The sequence below is a fragment of the Podarcis liolepis genome (assembly GCF_965112155.1).
Source record: "Podarcis liolepis genome assembly, chromosome: 13".
NCBI lineage: Eukaryota > Metazoa > Chordata > Lepidosauria > Squamata > Lacertidae > Podarcis > Podarcis liolepis.
This window is the reverse complement of record NC_139573.1, coordinates 24,535,559-24,562,163: the sequence shown is the minus strand read 5'-3', so window position 1 is coordinate 24,562,163 and position 26,605 is coordinate 24,535,559. Positions and strand designations below refer to the sequence as shown.

At 47.1% G+C, this 26,605-nt stretch overlaps 1 protein-coding gene across 4 annotated transcripts in view; it reads left to right on the top strand.

Moving 5' to 3' along the window:
* ARHGEF40 (Rho guanine nucleotide exchange factor 40) overlaps nt 1-26,507 on the top strand; it is a 39,609-nt gene extending 13,102 nt beyond the window's left edge. Inside the window, exons 3-20 of one of the 4 annotated variants that reach the window (XR_014518625.1) lie at nt 228-2,016; nt 7,544-7,664; nt 8,651-8,756; nt 9,406-9,504; nt 10,445-10,561; nt 11,235-11,333; nt 12,943-13,070; nt 14,024-14,141; nt 15,093-15,694; nt 16,654-16,900; nt 17,422-17,508; nt 18,434-18,524; nt 18,967-19,128; nt 19,980-20,142; nt 21,273-21,425; nt 21,518-21,624; nt 22,185-22,238; nt 22,987-26,507. Coding sequence is in view for 2 of the 4 variants with exons in the window: in XM_083472270.1 (XP_083328396.1) it covers nt 228-2,016; nt 7,544-7,664; nt 8,651-8,756; nt 9,406-9,504; nt 10,445-10,561; nt 11,235-11,333; nt 12,943-13,070; nt 14,024-14,141; nt 15,093-15,694; nt 16,654-16,900; nt 17,422-17,508; nt 18,434-18,658; nt 18,967-19,128; nt 19,980-20,142; nt 21,273-21,425; nt 21,518-21,624; nt 22,987-23,082 (4,419 nt within the window). In the remaining 2 variants the exon portion in view is untranslated. Of the gene's footprint in view, nt 1-227; nt 2,017-7,543; nt 7,665-8,650; nt 8,757-9,405; nt 9,505-10,444; nt 10,562-11,234; nt 11,334-12,942; nt 13,071-14,023; nt 14,142-15,092; nt 15,695-16,653; nt 16,901-17,421; nt 17,509-18,433; nt 18,659-18,966; nt 19,129-19,979; nt 20,143-21,272; nt 21,426-21,517; nt 21,625-22,184; nt 22,239-22,986 lie in introns of all 4 variants that reach the window. The other 3 variants (XM_083472271.1, XR_014518624.1, XM_083472270.1) reach the window with 3 other exon arrangements.
* The last annotated feature ends 98 nt before the right edge of the window (nt 26,508-26,605 follow it).

Genomic DNA, 26,605 nt, shown 5'->3' with positions numbered 1-26,605 from the left:
GGTGAAATGCCAGCTGCCAGAGGAGGGTGGGACAGGATTTCTCATGATCAGGGAGTGGCTCTTTGCCCCTCTGCAAGGTCGGCAGAAGCAAAATAGATGGTGCAAAATAAACAAATTTGCAGTGTATTCATTGTTACGGGACTTAGCATTTCTTGATGCACAATTTTCTTTTCTCCCAAGGCAGTGCTGCATATATAATTCGGTGCCTCTCTTTCCCACTGTTGCAGGCTCAGTATAGTGGCTTTGTGTTCTGCCACGAGGGTTGGCCACTGTGCCTCCGCGAGAAGGTCCTAGTGCAGCTGGGCTCGCTGCCCTGGCAGCACCTCTGCCCTGGCGATTTCTACCTGCAAGTGGTGCCTCACCGGGAGTGCTCTCCGCGTCTGGTGCTGAAATGTCTGTCCCCAGAGGGCCGTGGCGTCCAGGAGCTGCCTGTGTCCTCTGACTCCTACCCCTTCCTTTTCACTGTTGAGTGGCTCAATGGCATCAACAAGGAACGCCGAGCAGGGCGCCTGGAGCGTTGCCTCCTGGCTGCTGGAGAGAAGGTGCTGAGCCTGCCCTGGCCGGAACTGGTCTACCCCCAGTTTGTGCACAAGGACGGGTTCATTGTGGGCCAGCGGTGCCCTGCGGATTTGCCTCCTGAGGTCCTGGGGGCCCGGAGCCCTGGAGACGGGCGCCATTCCGGCGGCGAGAACCGGGAGTCCGAGGGGGAATACGTTCACCTCCTGGAGGTCAGCCCCACCCTGCACCAAGCCCCCAGGATCCCACAGCCTTGCGGTACCCAAATCCAGACAATGCCTACTCGCAAGGGGCACAATAAGAGCAGGAGCCGGCGCCATCGGGCCTGGCTCCACCACAAGTCTGGGTGTGGGGAGAACTTTGCCTTGCGCCAGGCCTGTAAAACCCAGGAGGCGGAGAGGTGCAGCCGAGAAAGCAGCGCTCGGGGGGATAGGGTTGAGCAGCAGAGAGGAAATCCTACTCTAGTCCTGGGTCTAGCATCAGAAGCCTCTCAGGAAGTGGCGAGCTTGAGTCCTGGGCAACAAGAGCAAAACCAGAGCCCCTCTGGAACTGAGGCACGGGCGGCCATTTTTGATGTTGTTGTTGTTGCTGCTGCTGCTGCCACTGAGGACACAGGACAAGGGAAAGCTGAGGTGCCAGGAACTGTCCACCATGATCCTGCTCATTCCAAGGAGGACAGCAATGAGAACCACTCTCCGGCTGCAGCCACACCAAAACGCACCTCCAAGGGAAACCGCAGGAAGAAAAAGGGGGCCGGGAGAGGAGGCGGCGGACGAATTAGACAGGGGGTCGATCTGGCTAGCAAAGAAGAAGCAGCTTCTACTGATATAAAAGAGCCCAGGAAAGAGGAAATTTCTGTTGGTACAAGGGAACAGGATTCGAGGAATGCAGAAGCTGTAATTATCACCCAAGAGCAAGCAGCTAGCATCGAGGACTGCTGTGTCAGCATCGCAGTTTGCGGCAGCACCCAGGAGAGAAGTAGCGTCCCTGGGGATCGAAGCCTTGTCGCCGGAGAGGAGGTTGTCAGTGCCAGTGAGTTGGCTGCTAGCACTGGAGAATGTACTGTTGACACCAGGGAGCCAGAGGGTGATGCAGAAAAGTGCCCTCTTTCTGTTGGCGATGGTGGCATTGGCACCAGCGGAAGGGGCATCGGCAGAGAAGGCCCGAGCCTTTATGCTGAAGATCCAGCTGCTTCTGCTGAGGCTGACGGACCTGCAGTTGGCAGAGAGGAGCAGAGCATCAGCCCTCCAGGGCAAGGGGTGGATGGTACTGAAGGGCCTTGTATGGGAGAAAAGGGCCTCCCCATTAGCACCGAAGAAGCGACGTTGATCCCATTGCCAAAGAAGAAGGAGCCAAGTGCTGATGGGAGAGAGGAAGACTTAAGTACTGCAGCTGATCAGGGCGCAGAGGAAACACAGAATTCCCCTCACCGTGCTGCAGTTCATCTCGGGCAGGCTGTAGACTGGGCGCTTCTGCTGTCGGGTGTCTTTGCTCTAACAGGTAAGTGACAAAGCAAGGCTGTCTTGGGTTCAGAGAGTCATTTTTTCAGGATTTGAAACTGCCTTGTTCTGTCCTTCTTGTAACCCTTAGGATGTGCAGAAAACTTTGTACCCCTATGCTTCTGTATTCAGTGTCGGGATTATATTCATTTTATAAATGGGAAAACTGAGGCTTTGGTTAGCTTATCCACTCACGCTACAATCAAAAGCTGGTTTTAAGCCAGTTGAGGCATCTCCCCAGGGAATGCTGCTTTTGCATGAGGAAGTCATAGCTGTTGCAAAGGATCCCACAAATTCACTGGGTAAGGGTAGACAAGCCATCAGCTTTCAGCTCTTGCCCACTCCCATCTGTCCTACAGGTAAAATAAAACTGCTTTGTCTTACAGGGCTGTTGCAAATATTATTGCAATTAAAGCACCATCTACGTGTTAAATGTAATTATGGACTGCGAGGATCCACGTGTTGGATGATGCTTGTGACATCTCTGCAGCGAGTCACATAGATCCCTCCTGCTTTTACCTTTTCTGTTTTAAGAAATGGCTTGCCACTATGGATAGGCTTTTCCCTTTTGTTATCACTTTTCTCCTTTGGAGGCTGTGCACTCCCAAGTTGTTGGAGCGCATTTCTGTCCCTGGAATGTTTATTCCCTCTGTCTCTCCTCTGCCCTTCTCCACTACGCAGGGATGGGGAAGTAGTGCCAGAGATGCTGGGTGAGGCTAGTGCTAAGAGAAAACCATAAACAGGTACAAAATTGGTTCAGAGCTGCCCTTAACTCAGAGGTGCATTCAGGTGAGGGAAGGCCACCTGGGGACGTAGATTTTGGTTGCCATCGAAAATGGTAGAGTGGGAGGCAAGCAAGTCTGGCCCACAGGGCACAATCGACCAACTGGTCCTCCTGGCTAAAATTAGTAGGAGCTGTGCGAGAGCCCATTATGCAGCTTCTTTTAATTTCAGTGGGGCATGTGCAGAAGAATTCTCCAGTGGATTGTGCCCCGTATTAATCAGAGTGCAGAACAGTGGAAGTGCCCTTTGGATTTTCCACCTTGGGAACTTGGGATGGGATTCCAACACCAAGTCTGGAATTCTGTGCACACTGCATGAGAGCAAATCCCATTAAATGCAGTACTGCTTAACTTCCAAGTAAATATTCATAGGCTTGGGAAACATGGATTGGAATGGAGGTACTCTGATGAGTGGGAAACCTAAGGAGCCATTGCACACTGCAGCCTGTGTCTGACTGTGCGTAAGATCTTTGCAAAACTAGTCTCCTTAGGCTTCCCAAACCGACTGTCCTTTCGCCCACATTTTGCCATCTTCCTCAACATCACAAGGTCTGAGCAAAACAAACCTCCTCACATGCCACATCACAGCAGTTTGCAAAAACCACTCCCTAACCCAAAGCCACAAGACACGACCCAAAATAACACCAGAGCCTGATCACGTTAGCAGAGGCCTGTGGCTTGCAAAATGGGAGGCAGACCTCCCTGAGGGCAGTCACTAAAGGGAAGCGTAAACAAAGGCAGGACAGAAAGGAAGGGAAAAACTGGAATGTTACAGGGGAGGAGAAAGGGAGGAGCTGCTTCAAAAAGGCATAATATTAGTGGCACTCTTTAGGGTCCCTCTATATTTAACAAACTGGCTATCAGAAGTAACAGTGCATCTGAACATGTGGTTAAGCACCATTATTTTCTTTGAATTTGCCTCATCCTTTTCCCTCTTCCAATTTAGCTTTTTGGTATGCCAGTGAGATGATAAGAGGGGGATCAGAGGACCCTCCACGCACAGAAAGAACATGGGGCAGGGGCCATGTGGGTTAGCTTCACACTCTGTTTACCATGCCATCCATATATGTTTAGAGGATGTTGAAAGGAACTCTGTATGTGCACTGCTATACTTGCATAGAACTTCTCCAAGCAACAGAGAACTCTCTTTGAGGTACAGTGGTACCTCAGGTTACATACGCTTCAGGTTACATATGCTTCAGGTTACAGACTCCACTAACCCAGAAATAGGGCTTCAGGTTAAGAACTTTGCTTCAGGATGAGGACAGAAATCGTGCTCCGGCGGCGCAGCGGCAGCAGGAGGCCCTATTAGCTAAAGTGGTGCTTCAGGTTAAGAACAATTTCAGGTTAAGAACCGCTCTCCAGAACGAATTAAGTACTTAACCCGAGGTACCACTGTATTCCTAGGCCTCCTTCTGACACACTCTGAATGAGGGGGGGGGGGGCATGGCCACTTGGTACATCAGTGGAAGTGGGCAGAGACCCCCCCCACCATCTTTTTCCAGTGTGTGTGTGGGGGGATTATTTGAGCTGTCCGAAGAACTGCCCTATCAGAACAGTCCAGAGCAGCAATTAGTCATTCATCCCATGATCAGCAGCAGCCAATCAGATGCCTTTGGGAGCTCAAAAGCAGGCTGTGCTAGGCAATATCTCTCCCCCCCCCCCAAATCTTTCCCCAGCATCTGGTATTCAGAGCTAAACTGCTCCACTAGCATGAAGGTTCCATTTTGCTTTCGTGGCTAATAACCTTTGATTGACCTGTTTCCCCCTGCGTTCATCTAATCCATTTTAAGAGCCATCTAAACTGAGGTTAGGGGGAAATGCTGTTTCCTTTCAACTGATGTGGTAGAGACCTTTGGGGCTGGATCCAAAGGTTCTCGCTTCCTCTGTTGGAAAGCTTTTTCCTTCGATAGAAGAACATCCATTGGCAGAAGACTCGGAGGAAGCAAAGGACGAGAACTTTGGGATCTGATTGCTGCCCTTTCCCACAGCACATGAGCTTAGTGATGACAATGTGTTCCTCCGTGCAACACAACAGTGCTTTGAAAAAGACCTGTAGGGCGAACTTACATTTGTATAGGGCAGGGATGGAGAACCCTTGGCCCGCTAGGTGTTGCTGAACTGCAACTCCCATCAGTCCCAGAGAGCATGGCCAAAGATCAGGGATGATGGGAGTTGTAATCCAGCAACATCTGGAGGGTTGCATGTGTTCCCCATTTGTGGTGTAGGGCAATATATCCCAGCACACAATACAGCAGCAGGGGAAACGGTAGAATTTCCATTACAATGACAGTGTGTCACCATCTGGGTGTGTGTTTATAAGAACAGGTAGCTTAAAGAAAAAGGTAACTCGCTTGGCAAGATTTTCCTAAAGGAAAACAATGAAAGGTGGGTGGAGAGTGTCTTTTAAACAGCCTTAATTTTGTCAGTTATGAATGATACAACTTCCATATCTGCAAAGCAATTGCAAGTTGCAAAAGTGGAGCACTTACACTATTTCTGAGCAAACATCAGACCTTCCAAGTGTCCCTATTTCCCAGGGACAGCCCCTGATTTACAAAAGCTGTCCCAGTTTCTGATTTGATCCCAGAATGTCCTGCTTTTCCTTAGGATGTTCCTATTTTCATCAGAGAAATTTTGCAGGGTATGGATTTATCTGACCCCTGAGTGGTCTGAAGGCAGCCCTATACAGTAGTACCTCGGGTTACATACACTTCAGGTTACAGACTCCACTAATCCAGAAATATTACCTTGGGTTAAGAACTTTGCTTCAGGATGAGAACAGAAATCGTGTGGCAGCAGCAAGAGGCCCCATTAGCTAAAGTGGTGCTTCGGGTTAAGAACAGTTTCAGGTTAAGAACGGACCTCCAGAACGAATTAAGTATTTAACCTGAGGTACCACTGTATAGGGAAGTTTTTTTAATGTTTAATGTTTTATTATGTTTTTATATATGTTGGAAGTTGCCCAGAGTGCCTGGAGCAACCCAGTCAGATGGGTGGGGTATAAATAGAAAATTATTATTATGGAATAGGGCGTCCCTATTTTCATTGGAGAAATGTTGCAGGGTATGGAACATTCAGGGTCTAGGTATCTGGAGATATCCCCCTCTACCCAAAAAGAACAATGCATACTATGGCTTTGAGGGATCCTTAGTCAACTTATGGAAGCTCATAGAAATAAAGTTTTCTGTCCCTTTCTCTTACCTGCAGCCACCTGCCAACCTCACAAAGGCTTCATTGAGGTCGTGTGTGTGTGTGTGTGTGTGTGTGTGTGTGTGTGTGTGTGTGCGTGCTCCCTCTTGAGAAGGGAGGAAAACTTTCTCTATGTGAACTTCTTTAAGTGAAATTATCTTAGGATTCAAGCTCTATTCTTTCATTGTTTGGGAGGGGGGCTGAGCTTCCACTTAGGCTTTTTTGGAGGGTTTTATGTAGCTCTTCTGCGAAGGCAGGAATTAGAAACTTTCCTTCTGTGAACTCTCTTATTCTAACAACTTAGGATCTAGGCCTTTGTGCTGTGTGTTTGCTGTTATAGAGCAAATAAATTATAGGAACTGGTAGGAAATGGATTTTTTTCAATCAGTAGGAAATTACCGCTTTTTTTCCAACCCCAAAAGGCAACATAACCCTGGCAAGATGGTGCAGTAACTATTTTATGGAGCATGAGCTCAGGGGTTCTTCCTGTAATAGTCTATTTTTAAAAAAACATTTTGTGTTGGTTTGGTAAATAGGCATGGCTTGCATATGGCAATGGCTAAAATCTACCCTCTTTAATCTTGTATTATCTCTGCTTTAGCATGCAAGCATAGCAAACTTCTTCATTGATATAGTTGCATCTGGGCTTTTCCACACTCTTAACATGCAGCAAAAACAAGGTTTACAGCCATCTGTATACTTGGCAAAGTGCTGCAGCCAAGTTTGCTTCTCTGAGGGAAGCATGTGTTTTGTCTCATTCACAGGCTGCGTTTTGAGATGTATACTTAAACTTTAATGTGTACACTTTAGAACTGCAATGTGTGAACAATTTAATTATATGGTGGGGATTTGAGTGGCATCTAAGCTCAGTGTGGTTTCAGAGAAGGGAACAAGGATTAACTGTGAGTCAGGACTAAACTGGATCAGACCCCTTGGCTGTTCCACAGCCTTGTGGCAAGTAAGGGAAGCCAGTGGATCTGGCCCACAGATCCTTTCTAACCAGCCCTTAGAAAGAACATTTCACAAGCCTCATTCCCCCTTCCCAGCTCTTCTTCACTGTGATGCCTGCCATCATTTTGTTCAATTGGCATCAAAAGGGTTCAGGAACCATCAGAACGTATGCTTCCCCATATCCTCAAATGCTTGCTAAGGTCTTCATTTAAAACTGTGCACTTTAGAGTAGTGGTTTTAAAGGCTTCTATCCCTTGCTATTCCCAGTGAAAAAAAGTGGCTGTTAAGAAGAAAGGCTCTGTCAGACCTCACTCCAAGTTCCTGCTTGCCTTGAAGCAGTGGACCCAAATGCTTTTTTTGCCCCTCAACTTTCTTGACAGGTTCTTGAAGCTGCAACCCTCTTTTTTTTTTTACTGCTGTTTGCTGTTTCCCAGTAGCTGAGCAGCTGGGGTTGGGTGGCAACACAAGAAAAGGAAGTTTGGAGTCAATGAAAATTGGATTTTGAGTGGCTAACCTGCTCGTTTGTTTGAATCAGGACCGGGAGCTTTCCCAGGTTCCAGGACAAATGTACCTCATGTTTTTCTTCTGATGCTCCATCCACAGGAGGAATGGACAGGTCAGGACGGCCCTTGCTGATTGTGGTGCCTCAGCCTCTTCGGGATGAGCTGCCACCAGGACAAACGGATCTAGTCAATACCATGAGATACCTGTACTCCCTTCTCAGGTAAACTTCTACATCAAGATGCAGCTCCTCCCAAGGTGACCCAGCAGGAGATAAAGTGTGTCAGCTTGAGTAAACAGCTGTGCTAATAAATATGTAAATAGTCTTCGAGTGAGGCTGATTGTCAGGATTTCTTTCCAAAGAAAAATAAAATAAATTCATCAAGAAAGGTGGAAAATTCAGTAAATTCTCCTCAGCATCGTCATAAAATAGCAAGCCAACAGAAAGCGCTTTGGAAAGCCATTAACAGTCAAATTGGCTTAAATTTGTAACTTAAAGTTGCTTTGACACATGATGCTAAAAAGTGCCTTTGAGGCACTGTTTGCGCCAAGTGTGAGTGTTTTCATGAGCTAATGTGGCATCATGGTTAAGGGCATGAGCAGTGAGCTGGAAAAAAACCCCTCAGTTCATATCTTGCCATGAATTCATTTCATGGCTTTAAGCCAGGGATGGGGAACCTGTGGCCTTCCTGTTGCTCTTTGACTCCTGACTCCCGTCAGCCCCAGCTTGCATTCAGAGGACCTCGGGTTCCCCATCCCTGCTTTAAATAAGCCACTAAATCCCACCGCCCTCTCCTCATCTGTGGAGATAATAATGCAGGCCTACCTTATAAGGGCCAGTAAACTGTGCTGATATAATGTATGTGGAGCGCTTTGAACACCATGATGTTAATTAGTACCATTCAGTGCACAGTTGCTGTCAGTTCTCTACTTCTTAATTTGGAATTGTTAACAACAAAGAATTTCCTCCTGTGCCTTGTGTGTACTAATGATAGTACACAGAAATATATATATATATATATACACAGAAATTTCTTCAGTTTTCTCATCTGTACAACTGTGGCCTATTGTGAGGATAATATAAGCCTTATGCCTCCATGAAGCCCTTCACAAGTGAAATATGCTGACCAGCTTTTGTACACTGACTTTGCTGCCCCTTTGATGACTTTGCAGCTCCATTTCTCCCTTTTCTCTCCACAATTGTCCCAGGCAAGAGCTGAAGGCCCGTGGGTTGACACTATTGTTGGACCTGAGCCAGGTGGATGACTGGGCCCTCCAGGCCCCTGTGCTGCTGCCGGCCATTAGGACATTCCAGGTATCTTCCTGACTCGACTGTAGGAGCTCTGTATATGTGTCCTTGTGTTTTCTGCTCCTGTTTCTCAGTAGACAGGCTGTGGGTTTTACTGATGCAGCAATAATTTATTCTGGCAATATCTTCAGAATGTAAAGGGGGGGGGAGGAGAAGGTGCTCACTGTCACAGCCTTCCATATTTAGGATAGGTATGTATAATGGCATAATAACAGTAATGATCATGGTGATGATTATGATTACATAATGAAAAGTGATCACCAACTCTTCTGCCCTGGACATCAAAATGGTACTGGATTAAAACAACAACAAAGCTTTCCACCCTTTTGAGAATATATTAATTTATTAATTAAATTTCTATCCCACCCAGAGGAGGGATGGGGTAGCAATATGGTAAAGCTTTGGCTTTTCCATTTCGTTGTCTGAGAGCCACTACTAAGAAGCCCCTTCTGTGACCCCTTGTTGCCTCTTGCATACCACAGAACATTGCAGCTCTTGTGGCTATGTCCTATGTCCAAGGCCCCCTCCTCTTCCCTAATCCACCACTTTTTCTCCCTCTGCCTGTATCTCAGAACCAGCTCCCATCTTTTCTTCCTCTTTTATGAAAACCTGATGCAAATATGCCTCCATAAAGCAAAATCCTTTATCTTTTTAGGAGAGTTCTCCAGCCCCCATCCGTCAGCTGCTGGTGATATTGCCACCTGATGACCGTTTTGTACCCCATGAAGAGGAGCTGGCTTTGGAACCTGCTGCGGTAAATTCTCCTATTTATTATTGTTTATATACCACTTTTTCCTCCAAGGTGCTCAAGGTAGTGTACATAGCCCCCTCTCTTCCCATTTTTCCATCACAACAACCACACAACAACCCAGCTTATGCTGAGAGACTGTGACTGGCCCAAGGTCACCCAGTGAACTTCATGGCTAAGGGGGGAAGGTCACTTATTGACTGCATTTCTGAATCACCTTTCGTCCCAAGGGATCCCAGTGCAATGCACAATAAAAAAGTACTTCCAATAAATAAAGCATAACAGATAGCCAAATATGATTTAAAAATATCAGAACCATTAAAACACAAAAAACCTTACCTGTAGTTGTTAGGTATTGAAGCAACTTTACTGGTTTTGTAAAGGCCTAGCAGAAGCATCTTCAGCTAGTGCCTCAATGTTATAAAGGAAGGAGGAAAAATGTACCGCCAAATGGAGAGCATTCTAGTATTGGGGTGTCACCACAGAGAAGGCCCTGTTGCATGCCCATGTACCAGGAATGCTCATGGGAACAATGAGTAGAGCCTCTCCTGCCCCACCCAAACCCTGTGATCTTGAAGAACAAGTTGGATGTTATTGGATTTGAATCCAGGCCTCCTAAGCCCCAGCCAGCACTCTGTATGCAGAATAAAAATAGTGGAATATAAACATGACAAAATACTGCAGAGAGAACACTGAAAGAGACAACTTAATTTGTACTTTGTCATTCATAACTGTACTTCCAAGGTGTGTGTGTGTGTGTGTGTATGCGTGTGTGATAATTATAAATAGCTAAGGACTGCTACTCTCTTCTCTAATGTTAATTTGGGCCTATCTTGGACCTAGGGTTCACGACTGGAGCAGAAGATGGGTGGTGAAGGGACTGGGGTTAGGCACTGATGCAAGGAGGCAGGATTACCTCTGACCTAATAGACTCCTTTGCCCACAGGAGGTCAGAGTTCTCTCTCTTCCTGAACTGCCACATTATGTGGCTTTGGACCAGCTGACTCCGACACTAGGAGGGACCCTGAACTACTCAGCACGCAAATGGGTTGAGGAACACCAGGTAAGAGAGATTATCAAGGAAATGGATCTTGCGTGCTTCTGCACATGGTTCATCCATGGAACCAAGGCAGCCTCCCAGCAGCCCTGCACAGAATCCCCCTGCCTTTCCTTGCCATACAGTGAGGATAACTATGGAAGGATAACCTCCATACATCACTACTGGTAAACAAACACATACACACACACAAATGCTCAATTATGAAAACACTTTCTGCTTTCAAAATACCTCCCAGCTTAATACCAGAGTTAAGGCTATATTATATTACCTCAAGCTCAAGAGTGTTGGGAAACCGGAAGCGATGTCTCTAGCCGTAAGTGACGTGCTGCATGGATAATGTCATAAGCGCTGGCTCCCTGGGTGCCACAGCACCCACAAAACTTCACATGAAGGAGCTGGGAACCCACAAATGTTGGCTCCGTGTCCACAGGTGGCCTTTTCCTTACTGGCTTTCAACATATCCTTGAACCTTCTCACCCCACTCCAGCTGCATCCAGACTCTGTGTTAACTTGGGCCTCGTGTGGGCCCACAGACCACTAACCAGAAATGACAACGGGCCACTGTGACTCCTCCTTCTCTCACAAGGCATTTTCTCTGGGTGACCTTCATGTATATTCCAGCTCGGCACTTCTGTGGTACTTATCTTCCTCTGCCCCACCTCTTCTCTCTGCACAGGCTCTTGAGCAACTGCAGTCACTCTGCCGTAGTGTCCTAGAGGCTGTGTGCGAGGCCAGTGCCCACCTTGAAGCAGTGGGAACAGTGTCAAGTCAAGAGGTAAACTCATGTGGTGGTTCTCCAGAGACAATGAGGGTGCAGGAGCATAGCAAGTAATTGGTTTGTTTTTGTGATGTGTGATACTTCTGTTTATGGACTTGTACGTTTCTCTGGTTCACTTGTGGTTCTATAGTTGTTACGACTTACAGTCTTAAATAAGATACGGACATGTCTGCTCAGAAGTAAGCCCGATTAAAGGATATGAAAATACGGGGTTCTTTTTAATTTTGTTTGTTCTTTTTGGGGGTTTTTAAAGGTTTTTGTTTTTCCTTTTTTGCCTTTTTTGTATTGTTGATGTTTTGTATTATTGTATTTATTTTTGTTTCTGAGGTTTTGTAATTGTTTATTGCTTGTATTTTTCTTTTGCTTCTTTTTTTCTCTGTAATGTTTAAACTTTAATAAATATCTTATAAAAACAAACAAACAGATGTAAGCCCGATTGAGTACAGTGGGGCTTACTCCCAGGTAAGTGTGCATAGGAATGCAGCCTTACCTACTGTGAAAGCATCAGAATAACCATTCCGCTGGGGACACTAAGATGGGACTGAGCTTTGGTTCAGTTGGCCTCAGGCCTGTATGTAATTCATGTATTCTGCATTAGTCCTAGAAAGAATCATATAGTGTGGAGAAACTCCAGCTTGGCATGCTAAAAAAGACTGGAATCTTTTTGCAGATACTCCCTTGTGTACTGCTACAGTAATAAGGGTGAAAAAAATCAAGACAGTGACTAAATAAACCTACATCTCGGTTGTACCACTTCAGAGTACAGGCTGCTTAGTTTTCTGTGGAGGGTTGGGGTAACTGACCAAGTTTTCTAGTGGTCAGGAAGTGAGGTTTCACCACTTTGTGTATCTCTTTGCTCTTCCCTTTGATGAGCAGCGGCTGTAAAAATTATTCAAAGTAAGGTGAATATCAACAAATTTGCTTGATTATTTGGCCATTGTAGAAACCAGGGTTTTTGCTGCAGTATTTGGGTTACTGAGCATCTGAATGCCCCCCCCCCGGGTTTTAAAGCACAGAATGTGCATGACTTTAGTGATTTATTCCCTAGTACAGTCAAACCTCAGTTGTTGAACGCAATCCGTTCTGGAAGCCCGTTTGGCTTCCGAAATGTTTGACAACTGAGGCGTGGCTTCCGATTGGTTGCAGGAGCTTCCTGCACTTAGTGGAGCTGCGTCGGATGTCCGGCTTCCGAAAAACGTTTGAAAACCAGAACATTTACTTCCAGGTTTTCTGCATTTGGAAGCCGAAACATTCCAAAATGGAGGTGTTCGGGATCCGAGGTTTGACTGTATCTCTAACTGCTCCGTAAACAAATCAGCATGAATGCTCAATAAAGACTGGATGCAATCAAACCTCTGTATTAGCTTGGTGCAAAATATCAGGATGAATTCTGAATAAACATGTTGTGTGGAGGAGTCAAGACTGGTTGTGTTGCTGTGCTGTTTTGTTCTATGCTAGTTATTATGATAGTCATGTCAGCGCTGGTATGCAGCATTACCACGTTGCCATAGTTTCTTTTCTGTCGTTGAAGTCAGAATTCCCATTCCACTATCCCCCAACCCATTCCTTTTGCCTTGTCCTAACTGCTAGGATCTCACCCCTGTAGGAACTGTCGGCCCAGATCACCTTGCACCAAGAGACCATGCAGAAACTCCTCTCAGAGCCGCGCCTGCTGGAACTCCAGCGCCGTGGGGGGGCCTTGCTGGCACGGCTGCCCCCCCTGGGGCCCTGCAGGTGAGGATCAGGGCTGCAGGGCATCATAGCAGAAAGTTCCCTTTGTCCCCTGTTCCCATTTGTTCTGTAGCAGAGTTATGTAAAACAACAACAGCACTTGTGGATGGCTTTTAAAGCTATTGTATAATACACTTCACTGCTGTTCAATTAATCTTCCTGCATGTTGGAGTAATTCTGCAGTTATGTGCTTACGTATCTGGAGGGGATGCTTAACTGGTGTGTGAGTGGGTGGCAGGGAAGGTAGCTTAGCAGCTTGATTTCCATTGCATGTGTGTGTGTGTAATCAATATTGTGTGATCTGCACCACCAGGACCAGCAAGACATAGCTGATTTCCCATTGTAAGCATGCAGTTTTTGTTGTCGGCTGTCTCTCTAGCTTTATGTTATGCTGCGCAATGGCATCTGTTTTGCACTATGACACCCCACCTTCCATGGCAGCCATTTTGTGACTGGTGTCCCCCGGCACTCCCTTAACATTTGAAATGTGCCCAGTGGGTCAAAAACAGCCCCTGATATATGTAGCGTGTAGCTTGTTCCTAAGATCCCTGAAACACGAGGTGGGGGTGGGAAGGCAGCAACATTTTAGCTGGAGCAGTAAAAAGACTTGCAGCAGTATGCAGCCATTGGCCTGTGAGGGCTAATTCCTGTTCCTCTCTGCCCAGGGAGAATGTCCCATGTAAAGAATTTTCAACAGATTTTTATCCAAACTTTCCTCAAACCCTCTTTTTGTACACATTGGCATCTTCCATTGAAGTAGACAGAACCTTCTGTTACATAAAGCAAAATAGTCGAGTGGGGGGGATTGTTCCCCAGAATGGCCGTAAGTGGGTCACGTTCAGTTCGGCCTTCACTGGCGTTAACCTGGCCCACGCCAGTTTCTTCCTTCCTTGCTTCATGCAGCAGCTTCATACCGCAAGGCTCAGAGTAACTGTGTGTGTCCTTTCCCCCTGTAGTACAGAGGCTGTGGGTGCCACCAGGCTCTACCAAGAGGTAGACGAGGCCCTTCATGGCTTGGTCCAGCTCAGCAACCGGCGCCTGGAGGTGCTGCAACAGGAACGGGAAAATGCACAGGTAATTCCTAAAGTCCCTCATTATGTGTCTGTGGGGAAAGCTGCAGCCTTCGGGGCTTTGGCAGAGCTGGTACCAGCGAAGAGAAGTTTCCCTTCTTTTTCTTAGTGTGTGGCAATTGAGCTGAAGGAGCCTTAAAGACATCACTAGGACTACAACTCCTGATATCCCTAACCATTGGCCAAGTTGGGCCTTACCTCTGAAACTCATTATTACTGTTCCTAGAACTGAATTATAAAAATAAAGCTGAAGAAATTCTGCAGATGACGTTAGGAAGAGATGCTAGGCCTAAAAACATTTTTTTTAAAAAAGGACAATGCACTTACAAACAGTCAAGTCTGATGCATGAGTCTTGATCCTGCTGTGAATTGTTGAAAGGGGTGAGAGGAGCTTCACAGATCATTGCTTTATAGGGCTCTGTTTTCCTCAGGCAGGTGATGAAAGAAGGGGATAAATGTAGGAACCATGTCTGAAGGGGCTCTGAGGAGGCATTATGGCGAAAGAAATGCAGGGGTTGCAGAAACAGGATAGGTATACCAACTGTGGTAGTGGTAGAGGTGTGGTGAGACTATAGAGATGCTGTGATGATAAAATCTCATGTTCAGAATTTCACCTCTCCTTGTGCAGAAGCTAAAGACTTTGGGCCTTTAAAGTGGCAACCAGGGCCAGCTCTAGAGGGTGGCAGGATTGACCCACTGATAGTATTTCCACTTTGCACAGAGGATCCAAGAAGATCAGATGCAGCTGGAGAGATTTCTGAGTTCGCTTGCCTTGACATTTCCACATTTTGGGGGTGTGGAATGGGACTGCCATGCTCAGGAGCTCTCAAAGATCCTAAATTACAGTGGAATTTGTACACTGGCTATGTAAGAAACAGTGAGGTCAACAGAGAGCAGCCTCCTGGGATTGGCCAAGCTTTTGCTACTTTTTTCTTTCTCTCCCGCTTCTACACAGGCTCAGGAGCAAACTCTGGAAAACAAGGCCCATCTTGAATCTACTGGCCACTGTGTAGAAGAGAAAAGGGAAGCAAAGAGGCCTGTCGTAGGGTTGGCTGAGGGGGCATCACTGGAGAGGACACTGCTGCAGAGCCCCAAGTCCCCAGGAAGGATGCAACTTGTGCCAGAAGCTGGCTGTGCCCCACGGCCTCGGGCCTGCAGCATCAGTGCCTCCTCCTCACCCAAGCATGGCTGGGGCCTGGGGTCCAGATTTGGCTCCTCTTGCAGCCTGACCTCCCTCTTCCAGCCGCACCCCAGCCCCAAGGCCTCGCCTTGCTGTTCTCCCACTCGAAGCGGCGTCCTGGAGAGTGGCAAGAAGAGGCAGGGCCTTCCCAGCAGCCCCAAATCATCTCTGTCCCCCGTCTCCCAGCTGGCTTTGCGGGCCTTGAGTGACCCTGGCCGCCCCAGTGTGCACATCCGCGGCCTGGAGGTGAGCAGCCGCGAGCTGGCAGATAGGAGCTGTTCTCCCCGTGAGCATGTGCTGCTGAGCCGTAGCGGGACCCACGTTGCAGAAGCACCTTGGGGGGCCACGCCTCGCACGGAAAGAAGGCGCTGCCTTGGGTGAGTAGCGGAGGGTTCATGCGGGAGGTTTTCCATCCACGGTCTTTGTGTTACCCCAGGGGTATGATTGGGGCTGAGAAGATAGTAGTCTGAACCTGTCAAACTTAGATTTGCAACCAGGCCCAGCTCAAGAAAATCTAAGTGGCACCCTGACCCTCTTTTCCCGTGAATTAATGTTTAGTATGGTCAAGCTTTTCTTCGTAAATGTATTAAAATGCACAGAGAAGCTGCTTGTGCGCTAGGCCTCATGTGTCTGCCATTTGATCTGCCATCCTCTCCCCAGGAAGGCTAGCCTGGTGCTATCATTATATATCTTTAGGTGCCAGGCAAAAGCTTTTCTCTTGAACCAGGCCTCTTTCTGTGGCCTCTTAGGAGTGGGTGGGGTGTTTTTAATGCATTTTAGCGTAGTATTTTAATGGGGTTTTTAAAAAGGTATCTATGTGGATGTTTGTTTGTTTGTTTTGGTTGTAAGTTGCTTTGAGATCCCTTTGGCAAAGAAAAAGCGACCAATAAATTTAATAAAATAACAACAACAACACTAGCCAATCTGCTAGCACTATATTATCAGCAGTATTGCACCACCAACACCCCACAAAACTGTTCACTTCACAGGACCCACCTACCCTATATTGTTCAGGGAGGGCCAAGTGGCTTGGAACTGGTATTGCGCTTTATTTTATGTGCATGTTTGTGTATATGTAGAAATATATGTGTGTATTTTTTATCATTTCTATGCACAGAGTGTTTGGTAAATAACTGGTACGCGCGCGCGCGCACACACACACACACATATATCTCACACACACTGCTTATTTACCAAAGTAGCGGTGGATGTAAAAATGACAAAAAGCATACAATGGATAAGATCCATTTAACTCAATCCTAGTAGACATGGGCCTTGTATCAGAGCCGTGGGGAGGGGTGTGTGATTCTTTTCCAACCTCCCCCTTTCTCCTCAGGGTCCAACAGCAACTTCTGGCTGAGCTGCTGGAGTGTGAGCGGGAGTATTTGACCGCCCTTGCCCAGCCCCTCTCTCTGTCCCAAGAACCTGGGGGACAGGCCTGGCCGGCGGAACTGAGGTGCTTGGGCAGTGCTCTCCGGGCCCTGCGGGACCAGTTGCTGGCTTTCCATACCAGCTACTTCCTTGGCGAGTTGGAGGGGTGCATGAACCACCCGTCACGTGCTGGGGGCTGCTTCCTGCGACATGTGAGTGCCTCCCCACAACTAATATCATTTTGTTCTTGCACACTGGTGTTGTTCCCTTACAGAAAAACCCTTCTTCCCTTTGTGCCTGCTGCAGAAGGTCTGCTTCTTTTGATGAATGAAAACAACCTTAAAAACCAAACTAGCTCTGCTCCTGTTTTGTTTTGTTTTTTACCATTCTGGCACATAGGAATGTAGCAGCTGAAGCCTTTCCTGGCACAGAGATAAAATGATGGGGAATTTAATTGCCCAATTAATGCCTATTGGACCTCTGTTGAAAGAAGCAACAACAGGGCCAGTGGAAAAGAAGGAGAGATAACAATTCTGTCCTTTGAGCTTGCCTCTGGGGCATATTTTCCCATTAAAGGAAATGGGGGTGGGTTGGGGAAGAGAAGGAATAATCCCCCTCACATGAGCTAGATTTCACATTGTTTCATTGCAGCAGCCTTATGTCTGGCCTCCTGCTCAGTTGGATGAATGAGGGATTTCTCTCTTTCTCTTTCTTTCTCTCTCTTCTTCTGTAGGGAGATAAGCTTCAACTTTATGCCACGTATGCCAAAGAGCACCACAAGTTCCAGGCTGCCCTAGCTTTGCTTCGAACCACCAGCAAGGTAAGATCTGTGGCCGCAGGGGACCGAGTTTTATTTTGACCTTTGTGTGGGTAGGTTGCTGATAGAATAGCTTTCTCTTATAATAGATTCTTTCGACCCACTTATTGGAAATCCTTCCATGGCACTAATCTTTAGCGGGAGTTTGATGTTCAACTAGGCAGCCATCTGATTTGTGAGGAGCTTGGCCTCTGTATGTGGGTGTTTTGAAAACTTTGTGCACCTTTCAGTCTCTCTCTGACTCTGGGTGAGACAGTTGTCAAGGCTGGAGTCAGATGCAGGTCAGAGCAAAGAGACAGAGTCAGCTGTCAGTGAAGTTAACTCTTTGTTCAAGGAAATTGCATACAACTCAGCAACACTACCCCACAGGTCTTGCCCCTATAGAGTAGTTGCCAGGACTGAAGGTCCCAGTGTTCCACCCCCTTCTAGGGCTCCCAGATGCTTCCCAAGCAGTCTCAAAATGTGTCTGCGCACCTCTGGTCTCTGTTGTGCCCTCATCATTATCCTGCGAGTTTTTGGAGACCAGGGGGGAGGGAAGTTTGTCGCAGCTGGAGAGGGAGACTCCTGGGATGCTTCAGCCTTGGTGTTTGAACTGCTCCCTGTCACAGGTTCCTCCTGTTCACTAAACCCTGTTGCCCCTTCAGCATCCAGCCTCTCTTCCCAAGCTTCCCCCTCTGACCTCTCCTCAGTGTCCCACCAACAATCCCCAGGGTTTGAGCCTTCCTCTGGGATCTCCCCTGGGGGCTCGCTGCCTGGTGCCTCCCACCACCCCTCATCGTCCAGCCCAACAACAGGAGTCCAGGGTATTGTGGCAGATGGGTGAAGGAAGGGAAAGAGATTGAGTGCCTTGAGTTCCATCACTTCTGCAGAAGATCTTGTTGCCCTGCTCCCAGCTCAGCTGCCTTTTCTCTCCCCTTCCTCTGTGCAGAAGAGCCCGGCAGAGCTGCGTGAGGAAGGGCAAACGGCGCACACGTTGCGTGTGCCCCTGGAGCAGCTGGAGCGGTACCGGCGCTTCCTGGGTGAGCTGCTGCGCGAATGTGAGCTGGAGCGGGGGCCTGACCGCCAAGCCCTGCAGGAGGCCCAGCAGCTGCTGGAAGCCCAGGAGCAGCGAGGCAGGGACCTGCTGGCCGCAGAGCAGATCCGGGGCTGCGAGGTGAGCGCATGGGCGCTCCCCTGGCATGCAGCGCTGCATCCTCCCTGCTGCTTCCCTGTGCATGCGCTGCTCCCTCCCCCACTGCCTGTCCCTCACTCAAACCAGGTATCCCCGTCTTCTGGTGCTTGCCCATGGCCAGGTTTTGCCCTTGCTGCACTGTGGGATCTCTGTGCAGGACACTGAGTGGGAACACACACGAGGAAACTGGACAAGTGACACTTTTGACCACTTCTGCGATTGGGGTGGTTGGGGGGTGGGTGGGAGACCTTAGCCAGATGACTCTGATCAGCCCTCCTGTTTCCTTGCAGATGAAACTATCGGAACAAGGGCCACTGCTGCAGCGTGGTGAGCTCACCGTGGTGTGTGGGCGACGTAAGTGCCAGCGGCATGTCTTCCTCTTTGAGCGGCTGCTGCTCTTCACCAAGTGCAAGGGACCCGAGGGCGGCTACGTCTGCAAACAGGCCTTGCAGGTGCGCAAGTGTGTCTACGATGAGAACTCCTTTCCTTGAGTCATGAGCTGCGTGGTTTGGGAAGGAGGGCACTGACACATAAGACAGGCTCCTGCGGCATAAACGGATGGAATAATGGTTACTTGGAATGGAACTGTTGGACCTGTTTGGTGGAATATACATCCCCACCCCTGATTTGCATAGGGCACAAAGCGGGAAGTAACTGCCAGTGCAACACTGAATGGGATTAAAATTCAAGAAAGCTGAATTTAGCAAAGACAGGTGTTTGGCATTACATAATACACCAAGAACAAGCCTGGATTATTAACCATGGTTTGTTTGAAGCAAGACAAGCCAGAAGCTTGGGTTCAGACAACATGCTAATAAGCCTAACCATTGCTTAGCTTTCAGCAGTGCAGTGGGACTAGAGGAGCACAGCAGTAGCTGTTTCCCTTCTGGAAAACCATACGTTGCTATTATTATTATTATTATTATTATTATTATTATTATTACTACTACTATTACTACTACTACTACTACTTCTACTTTATTTATATGCCACCCATCTGACTGGGTTGCCCCCGTCACTGTGGGCAGCTTCCAACAAATTATAAAACCACAGTAAAACGTCATTAAAAGCTTCCCTATACTGGGCTGCTTTTGGATGTCTTCCAAAAGTCAGGTAGTTGATTATTTCCTTGACATCTGACAGGAGGGCATTCCACAGGGCGGGCACAACCACTCTCTCCTCAGAAAGTCACGGTTTGGCTCAGTTATGTCTGGACCAGGTCACTCTTGAACATAGACTTCCTACTTCTTGTTGCAGGTGGCCCTATCCTAACTTTTCATTATCCTCTCTCTTTCTTCCACAGACAGCATCCATGGGGCTGACAGAGAGTGTGGGGCCTAGTGGGCTACGCTTTGAGCTATGGTTTGGACGTGGACCAGGCCGACAGGCCTACACACTGCAGGCAGCCTCTGCTGAAGTGAAGCATCAATGGACAAATGTTATAGCCCAACTGCTATGGAGACAGGGTATGTGGCTACCTAAGAGATTGTCCCAGCAGAATGAGAATTGTATCAGGGCATTGTTTGTGCAGACAGTTACTTTACTTTAACAAGCTCTTAATCTTCTTCCTCATTTTCTTCCTCTCTCAGTGAAAATAGTTAAAAGGCCAAGAGCACAGACTGCTCTCCAAAGAGGAATGGTTATTTATTTTATTATGAAATGTTGTCTGCCTTCCTGTAGTTACAATGATCACAGTAGCTTACAATAAAAAAGTGATAAAACACACAGAGAATAATACATTCTCAACATCTAAATAAGCTAAAGGCAAGAAATGTAGCAATGCAGCACAAAATAAAACAGTCCAGCAAGAATTAAGAGCACTAGACATCTGGGGAAATCAAAAGGTCTCTGCGTGCTGCCAGAATGATACTGGCATGAGCAGCAGAAAAGCTTCTCTGGAGTGGGAATTTCAAAATCAAGGATGCCACCACTGAAAAAACTCTTTCCCTGACAGCCACTTGCTGTGCCTCAGATGGCAGGGGAGCCCTTAGAAGACTCTCTGGTGGAGATCTTGGTGTACAGATGGACACATGTAGACAGATGGTCTCGTGGGCACTTCAGTTAATATTCCTGAGCAAACTAGGGAGAAGTAGAAAAAGGTCCTGCCCAGGTGTCAGAGTAGGGCCTGCCCCACTCCTCTGAGGTGCTTCTGTCATTTACTGTAATGAAGATCTGTTTTCTGTATGAAAGGATCTTTGATGGCTGGTGGATTGTGCCACTAATTCCCTGGGCTGGTTATCAGGCGGCAGACAGGTGGGTGTGGGCAGGCTGAGATTCATGGGGCAGTGACCCACTTGCGATAATGAGCCAGCCTGCGCTGGAAGAAAACTCAGGTATCAACACAACCTCACTGAGCACTATCCTCTCTTTGTGGAGAAAAAATGGAAAATGAAATCATGTGCATAATATGTGTGCGAACAGGATGAAAGTAGGGCATAGCCCTTTGAATATTCCATGCTATACCTAATGCTTAGCATAGAGAAAGGCCAGAAAGATGTTTCTGTTTGGTGAGATGGGAGAATGCTGAAGGTACTGCTAGCACTTGGAGGAGTTTTTAAGAAGAATGCTTTGGATGTTTTTCTCTCCCTCTCTTCAGCTGCCCATCCGTCTGTCTCAATGAGCATATCCTCCTGCCCTGCCCAGCGCCTGGCCCCTCTCGGCCTTAGTCCTGGGGCCCCTCCCGGGCTGTCGTTACCGGGCCACTTTGAGGAAGAGGAATGGGACCTGGATGTCAAGCCCATCCCAAGGGGTGAGTGCCCACTGCTGTTCTCCCTGCCTTCTCATAGAGTGTTGCTGCTCAAATTTGCACTCACCCCTACCTTTCTCTGCTGCTCCCCTTAGCCGAGACGTCTGAGTCCGATGGACCCTCCCCAAGCCACCAAGAGCTACCTAGGCAAGGAAGAGGATCGTTGCCTGGCAGCAGCACTGCTTTGGGGCACCCCCAGTCGGTGAGTGTACACAACACCCAATGGCTCTTTGGCGAGGGTGTCTGTTGTCATGAGTCCATTTATACAATTGAATCATGTGGTAAAGCCCTTCCTGGAGTGCACTGGTTCAGGCTGCCAGCAGGGAAAGAGCCGCATGTTCAAATGGTTCCCCTTATCCAGACGAAATGAGCGCACTCGGGAGGAGTTCAGCCCCATTTTTGCTAACTTCCTATAGAAATAAGGTATCCACACCCTAGGCTCATTACTCCCCCCCACCCCCCACTTTTATCACTTGATTCTGCCGATTGTATAAATAGGCACTAAGTTTGGGAAGCATCTTATGTGAAAGAGCGCCAGTGGGGCTCTACCAAATCTCTCCTTGCTGTGAAAAGGGTCAGGGGCATGCTGTTCTGGGTTAGGTGCTGGTAACCCAGTGGCTGTGCGCGCCTGGGCAGAAGTCTTGTGTGCTTTTGTGTGTGTGATAGTGCAATCCTCCTGTCCCACCCTTGCCCCCCTCCCTTCCCCACCAGGATTCACCACGCCATCCCTGATGGCTTTCATATGTTTTCTTTATTTGCCAGAGCTCTGGCGTTGCCGACGAACCAGTGACCCCACTCTGAGGCCATGGCGGCCAGGTACAGAGCCCCTGCCAAACTTCTCTGCCTTTGTGCAACCCCCTCCCACCTCTTTACCTAACTACTGTCACCTTTTCCCCAAAGTGCAGCACATGGCACTCCCCCATGTCTTTCTCTGAGCCTTTATTTCCAGGCACACTACTTGCTCAAGTTCACTCCATCCCTGTTACATGTATGACTGTACTGTCCAGGTTTATCTGTGTTTCACCATCCTGCAGCTTCTCTTTGTCTTGTGTGCTGTTCTCACTGGCTATCCAGTTGTCTTAATGCTACTACAATTGTTTAAAATTAATCTAATCCCTACAGAGCTGGCATAATTTAATGGGTAACAGTGTGAACTGGCAAGTCACTGATTTAAACTTCACCTCAAGCATGGTGTTACTGGGTGACTGCCGTTTATCAGCCTCATCCCCCCACCTGTGCGAATTGGGGAAAATAATATTGACCTACCTTGCAGGGTTGTTGTAACAAACCTGGAGATAATCTAGGTGAAGTGCTCTAAATACTTAAAAAATCAAGCTACAAAATGCTAAGTTTTATTTTTACAGGGAAGTAGGACCTGTATGCTGTCCCTATCAGAGCTTATAATGCATTATATTTAACTAGACCAGGGTGGGTTGCAGAGAATCATGTATAAATTTGGCTCATGAGAACTAGAAACTTGTCGAGTATTGGATAGCCAGAAAAAACTAAGAGGCTTGGTGTCTTTCTTTGTATCTAGACACTCACCCATCTGTTTCTTTTGCAGCACTGGGTGTGGAGTCTACACCGGAAGCTGTTCTCCCCAGGCAGCCGTGGAAGGCAGGACTCAAACCCCAGGAACTCTGGGAACAGAACTGTCTGAGCCCCACCAAACCTTGGAGATGGGGCATGAATGGGCACTAATGTCAAGCAGTCCTATGACCTGCTCCTACCAAGGCTCCTGATGGCTGTCCCATTCACCCCCCTCTGCTACCATCCCACAGGAACACCCAGACATGGGCTGCAGTCTACCTAGGGATGGCTCTGTCCTATTCCTGGCAGTACCCATCCAGTGCCTTTTCCACCATTTTTTCGGGCTGCAAAATACTGGAGATTCTTGACCAAGCTGATGTGGTTGGTAGTGAAATGGTTGTGTATTAGGCAAGGAAGGCCAAACCAATGAGCTCTGGGCTGACCCAAACTAAAGTGCAGACTAGGAGGAAACTCAGTGGAGTCACTGACTGAGTGGCGTGGTTTCCAGACAGTGTTGAACTACTCATTTGCCTGGTGCCCTGCCTCTGATCACAGCTTCAATCTCTTGCCCAATTGGTATTCTGATCATTTTGATGGGAGATGGAAGAATCTGGGCTGCAGTTGCTAAGCAACTACAGTATGCACTCCCCAAACCATGTCCAGGTTAGCCCAAGAGGAAAAGGAGAAGGTGGGTCTGGATTGCATGGTGAATCACTATAAGACACAAAACCACCTTCATCCAGAGAGGGAGTTCAGAGGCAGCCCCAGCCGAAAGGAAAGGCACGATACAGCAATATTCATAATGTTATGGAGGTTCACATAATACAGCTCTCCTAGGACTGTACCACTTTAGATTGCAGATGGGTAGCGTGTTTGCATACCCCCACATAAAGAAAACTAGTATGCCGAGGAGAAGGGCTCTAACTTAAGTCATCTCCCTGGTGTGCTGTTTCCTTAAAATATGTAAAGAGTTTTGACAAGTAAGAATACTTGGTCAAGTTTACTTCCCCACACTCATGTGTTTGCAGTCTGAGGACACAGAATCCAAGGAGGGCTGTATCATGATTCTGCTGCACCTGGGGAAGTTTTTCCCCTCCCTTGATTGCTTTTGTTTGTTTTTGAGATGATAAGTCTCTGCACACAGTAATGTTACCACATTGTTATGAATACAGTAAGCCTACAACTTATGTGGGGGTTACATTCCAGGGATCGCATTTAAAGCCAAAGTCACGTAGTCAAAACACATTTGAGTGCAATGGTGGGTGGAATTGCCAAAGTCTTTTTTCCTAGATGCCTACCCTCTTTCCGCCTCCCTTTAATTTTTTTTAAAAAAATTATTACCAAGCGTGTGAAGCTGAATGCGCACAAGTTAAATGTGGTTAAGTTGCAGGCTTACTGTACGAGGAAAAAGTCAAGTGAAAAAAACACAGGGGCTGTGAAAGAGTGTTTTGCCTCTTTTAGATTACTTGTTGGAGGTCTGCAAACACCCTTCTGCAATGTCTGTGACATTTTGGAATCTGAACTGTAGGAACTGATCTCTAACAATTGGTGCTATACTTTGTGTTAGGTGGCTGAATATGTGGTGTTTTTGTTCATTCAGACTCTTCTATTGGATACAAATGGCCTACCTTTGGTCTGATTTTGGTAACTTGAGTTGCTCAGCTAACTTGTTCTCTTTGGCAGGTCTTGTGCTGGATTTAAACCTGGGGCATTTCATATAGAAATCACACACACTCCTCCTGCCCACACGAAAAAGAGTTAGAAAACTCACTTGGGTGTATAGAGACTACGTTAGTGGCACTTAGTTCCCACTGAAATCAGCAGGAGTCGTAACCAACTTTTCACATTGATTTCTACAGTAACTAAGTGCAAAACCACCCTGTGAGCTTCAGATGAAGGGCAGTATAGAAATTTAATAAATAATAATTATGATACTAAGGTGGCCTCAATCCAACTAACTGTGTGTGGACTATACTGCTTCAAAAACAAACATTAATAGGGAACCAGGAAAAAAAATGCAAAAGATAAGCAGTAATAATGGAAGACATGTTTGTAATGTCAGAATGGTGCACAGGCCAGGCAGTTCTTGAGATTTGTAAGGAAACGTAGGAATTCTTTCACACAGAACACTGAAAGTGGCTGCTAACTACAACCTCTTCTCCCAACCTTTTCAAATACTGGCCTACCAATCCTCATCAGCCCCATGTATGTCAAGAGCACTGATATATATGCCTTTGTCCAACTTGCCACTATTGGGCTGTGGCTTTACAACCCCCTCCCTCCAGTTGGATTGGAATGAATGTCTCTATTTACAACCACTTTTTGATGAGGCTGGTGCTAGCTTGTGCTTTGACCTAACCACTGAAGTAAAATATAATGCAGAAAAGCAGCTTCAAATATGCAAAGCAGGCACAAATGAGACTTAGTTCTTGAAAAAGAGTATGTACGGTAGTAAATCTGTGTCTGGGGTGTACCATTTGACCAACTAGACATGATGAATGGTTCATGTGTTTTAACATGGAACTGCTCTTGTTATGTTTGAAAAGGTGTACATGTTGAGTTTAACCGCAAAAGTGGTCAGTGGGTAAGAAGTGCAGAACCCTCCCCTGACTGTGGTTTATCTCGCTTGGTAGTCCTAACCCATTCACTCCTTTTGCTGTTGAAATCATGTGCTTCTCACATTACTGGGCAGCTTCATGTTTGTACACGGCACTGCCATCATCATATGTAGCGTCTGGATTACATGACTGCTATTCCACGATAACATTCCCTGCACACAGAAAACTTGACAGGAAGAAGGGTAGGCATTCTCAGAAACTAGTTCTCAAAGCACAGGGATTGTATTTGGATGAACATTTAGTCACATGAGCACCTGCCTGCACCAGTCTGAAGCAGTACAATCCATACATAAGTTTAGCACACCTGCTGTATGTGAAGTCTAGCTACTGTAAACTGATGTGGGTTCAAAATTCAAGGTATCATGGTAGGGGACTGTTTTCACAATTAGAAGCATTTTCTGTGTGGGTTCAAAAACCAAAGCTCCAGCCCTGAGTTTTGCAGCACCTGCAACTCTTTACCTGTGCTGGCCTCAAATTACCAACATTGTTTTTAGTGTTATGAAATGGAAAGGGTGAGGAAGGGGCAACAGTAAGTTGGAGTTGAGGTTGGTCCTGGGGAAGGTAGAAGCCCAAGGAAAGCAGAAAGTACGGGTACTGCAAGTGTTCCCATTGAAAGGGTTCTCCAAATGGCTGCTCTGCTGGCTGGGAAGATATGGTGTTCTAGCTATGCTGGTTCAAAGAAGTTAAAATTGTGCAAGCTGCACAGGTGTTCATAGGAAAATTAAAATACGATGGGAACAAACTAATTTTTAACCCATTTGAAGAGTGATTTTTAGCTACTGCTGCCCATGAACCTAAGCCATGTAAGGTACTAAGCAAACCCCTTGGGTCTCTGTAAATTAATGGTTACCTTTGCCAAACATGTAATCTTGTCAAAATAATCAGTCAGGTTTGTCTAATAAGACCTTATTTTATATAAAAAGCATGCTGAACTGTATTAGTCATTTCTGTTCTTCCGTTGCAGGGGCTACCCTATTAATTGCTTTCCCACTACTTTTAACTTGGGTTTTCTGTCAGCTTAAGGCAGAACATACT